At 35.1% G+C, this 3489-nt stretch overlaps 1 protein-coding gene across 1 annotated transcript in view; it reads right to left on the reverse strand.

Moving 5' to 3' along the window:
* Positions 1-1930: 1930 nt before the first annotated feature.
* Positions 1931-3489, reverse strand: part of LOC106458171 (hillarin-like) — a 23096-nt gene continuing 21537 nt past the window's right edge. Inside the window, exon 7 of the mRNA XM_013917640.2 lies at positions 1931-3032. Coding sequence (XP_013773094.1) covers positions 1931-3032 — 1102 coding nt within the window. The remainder of the gene's footprint in view (positions 3033-3489) is intronic.

Consider the following 3489-nt stretch of genomic DNA (forward strand, 5'->3'; position numbering starts at 1 on the left):
AGTACAAGCAAATAACACGGTAAAATGAGCGTGATTTTAATAATATTCAAAAGCTTTGATTAGAGCACACACTTTAAGTTTCATCTCAATATTCCTTAGTTACTGTTAGAAACACAAACAAGTTAATAAAGTTAAAGTTTATTCGGAACAAATTTGAGATTACACAAGTTTTTTATCGGTTGTACAAACTAGAACTTTTTTATACTTTATTCACAACATTTCACCAGGTTTACCTGGCATCATCAGGTGGGATACAAGAACTGAGGCGTTTACTTGGCATCATCAGGTGGGATACAAGAACTGAGGCGTTTACTTGGCATCATCAGGTGGGGTACAAGAACTGAGGCGTTTACTTGGCATCATTAGGTGGGATACAAGAACTGAGGCGTTTACTTGGCATCATCAGGTGGGATACAAGAACTGAGGCGTTTACTTGGCATCATTAGGTGGGATACAAGAACTGAGGCTAACATAAAATTAACAACCGATAAGAAAAACCTGTGTGAATCTTAAAACCATAGTTCTTTCAAATATTTAATTTAATTAAAACTTGAGATTGAATTTTTGTTGAAACTTTCAAGTATATACAATATATATATATATAAGTAGGCTCGCCATGGCCAGGTGGTTAGGGCACTCGACTAGCAATCTGAGGGTCGCGGGTTCGAATCCCCGACACACAGAAACATGCTCATCCGGTGTCCGAACTAGTACGTCAGTCCTACTCCCGGATACTCACCTCCAACAGAATTTGGAGGTGTGAGAAACACCATACGAAACTATTATATATAAGTAAAATCACGCGTACTACTTACTGCGGGATGCCAAAACTTTAGATATAAAATAATAATTCTAGATAATTAATGTTGTAATATCTAAATCACATGGCTTTAAAAATTTAATTATGTCCAACAATACCATAAAATGCTCGTATGGAAGTTAATTCTATGTATATTATGTTGTAATTTGTAATACATTTTGTGATTTGAATTACTTTAATGGTTTTATTTTGTCCATCAATATCATCATACAATACTCGTATAAAAAAGTGGTTCTAGGTATTTGAAGATCTAGTTTCTCAGACTTTCTGTAATGCTTGATCTTTAACAGCTTAATTTTCTTTAGAATATTAATTTCCACGGTCTAAAACTATTCTGTAAATTCTCGTTTCATTAAGCTATTGAAATATTATGACATGCTATAAAAATAATTTTTAACCCCCTGATGGTTCATAAGTAAGTCTGAGGGTTTATAACGCTAAAAATTGGGTTTCGATACGCGCGTTGGGCAGAGCACATGAAAGTACTTTTTGTAGCTTTGTGTTCAACAAAAAACACACAAAGCTAATATTTAACTGTGAATTTTAAATATAAAATAATGAATGTAAAACACGATTCTTTCTTTATTGTCGCTTGTTCATCTTTAGTTATCTAAGGTGTAGCAACGTCACTTTTAAATTATGCTTTTTAACCTCAAATTCTTAATCACATTTATAGCACACCTACTTGAGAAAGAAGGCATCTTTGCAGTTACATCAACACATCAGTTTAGGGTAACTTTCTTACGCCTGGGTATCTTGTTTTAGAATATATCTTAAAACACGTAACTGCTAAAAAACTAGAAGTAAAAAATTGAAAAATGAAGCTATAATTTATAATAACACAAACTCGTCAAATAATTTTTCGCGCGTACATTTGACGTCACGTAATTCGGCTGGGGAATTTAAACGTACGTTCGCATATAAGTATATTAAAAAATAAATAAAATTTAAGCTTTTCTTTTCTATTTTTAAAGTCTCAAACCATTGTTTATTGTTAATGTTAGGCTTGAATTTCTGTATATCGATATCTATATATTTGTGTGTGTATGTTTCTTACTTTGTGGATATCTAATTATTAACACCAGCATTCATTTTACTACTTTGTAAATATTAAGGCCTATAATTGATCAAATATTTACAGCAATGAGTCAGTAAATGCTTATCAGAGGCTTCTAATTTCGATGTCTTTTCACGTGTGTAAATATCCATTCCGTACTGACCTTCCTCTGGAAAGGCCACAAAGAATGTCACCAGCTCGCCATCTCTTGCGTGAGAAACGTATTTTGATAACGCCTTTTCCTCAACCCCGTTTTTGTGAAGAGTTGCCATAAAATCTGTGAGAGGACGAGACATTCGAAATTGAATTTCCAAGTTACGGGAAGAAAGGATCAATGCATCGTCATGAGTAAGAGGTATAAGACCAAACAACCTAATAGCTTTCATTGGCCCCCATTCCCCACTGGCACAGTCTGGTAAGGGAACCATTACCGTCTGAAGATCTTCACAAATTATTTTAAATTTGCAGACGCTCTTAAATTTCATTGGTTCTCCTTTCAGATACTCTTGGGGAGTAACAGTGTTGGCAAAAACATCTAGTAAAAATTCGCCACTGCAAGGAGCGTGCACTTGGAAGGATACAATGTTGTCTACAACAGATTGCATAACGCACCTCTTCAGGCTTACACCATTGTAAGTGTTGACGTCACTATCGAATAACTTTAAGTTATAATGGAATATTAGGCTCGAAGACATGTGAGACGGCATTCCGATCCGAATGGTAATGGCGCCACTACTATCTGTGTACAGCACTGCCTTTGTTTCGTCGTCAGGCATGTATAGACCATAACGAAAAAACAAGGACCGCACAAATGGAATTTCTTCAAATTCTTGTAAGGTAATTGGCTTTCTCAATAGCTGCCATTCTTTCTGGAGGGGGAAAAAATCATAAATAAATTCTTTAGGATCAGTGAGAAAATAATGATCGTCGTATTCGTAGCGTAAGCTATCTTTGTTTTTGGTACCTGGTTTTGGAACTTCTTTAGCGTTCACCAGATGGCGCGCGCCCCAGTTACACTGTACAAAACGCCATGCTCCTGCAACGTAAACAGCATTCCATGAGTTCCGGAAGCAACCGTCTTCAAATAAAACACCAGGTTTATAACCAGCGCTCTTGGAATAACCCTTGATAACAACACAGTGAAGTCCAGCGTAGCTGTAACATACAAATATACAAGATTTCAAATGGGAATATTTTGTCTAAAACGTTTTTCAAAAGTAAATATATTATAGATTAATAATTTAATTCTATATTTTCTAACTTCTCAACAACATTAAATAACCTTTTTCTAAAATCTTCAAATTCTCTTCAGCAATTGAAAGAAATCCCAAATCAAAACGTTTCACTTCTTCAGCACTGCTTCCACAGTTGGTAAGACTTTACCAGTTCTCTGTCCTCAGTTTGTAAAACTTTTAACAGTTATCTCTTCTTCTTCGATGACGAGGAACCCACTTTGAGACTAATAATGGCTGGAGACGGCTTAAATGGGTAATGAAGAAAAACTTTAATATAAGTTTAACATGACAGTAAATGTACAACGTTTCGACCAAGGTTTTTGTACCCGAGTATTGAAAAAAACTTTCGGAACAGGTTTCAAATTTTGTTCTGTTTT

Source organism: Limulus polyphemus, unplaced genomic scaffold (genome assembly GCF_000517525.1).
Source record: "Limulus polyphemus unplaced genomic scaffold, Limulus_polyphemus-2.1.2 Scaffold424, whole genome shotgun sequence".
Lineage (NCBI taxonomy): Eukaryota > Metazoa > Arthropoda > Merostomata > Xiphosura > Limulidae > Limulus > Limulus polyphemus.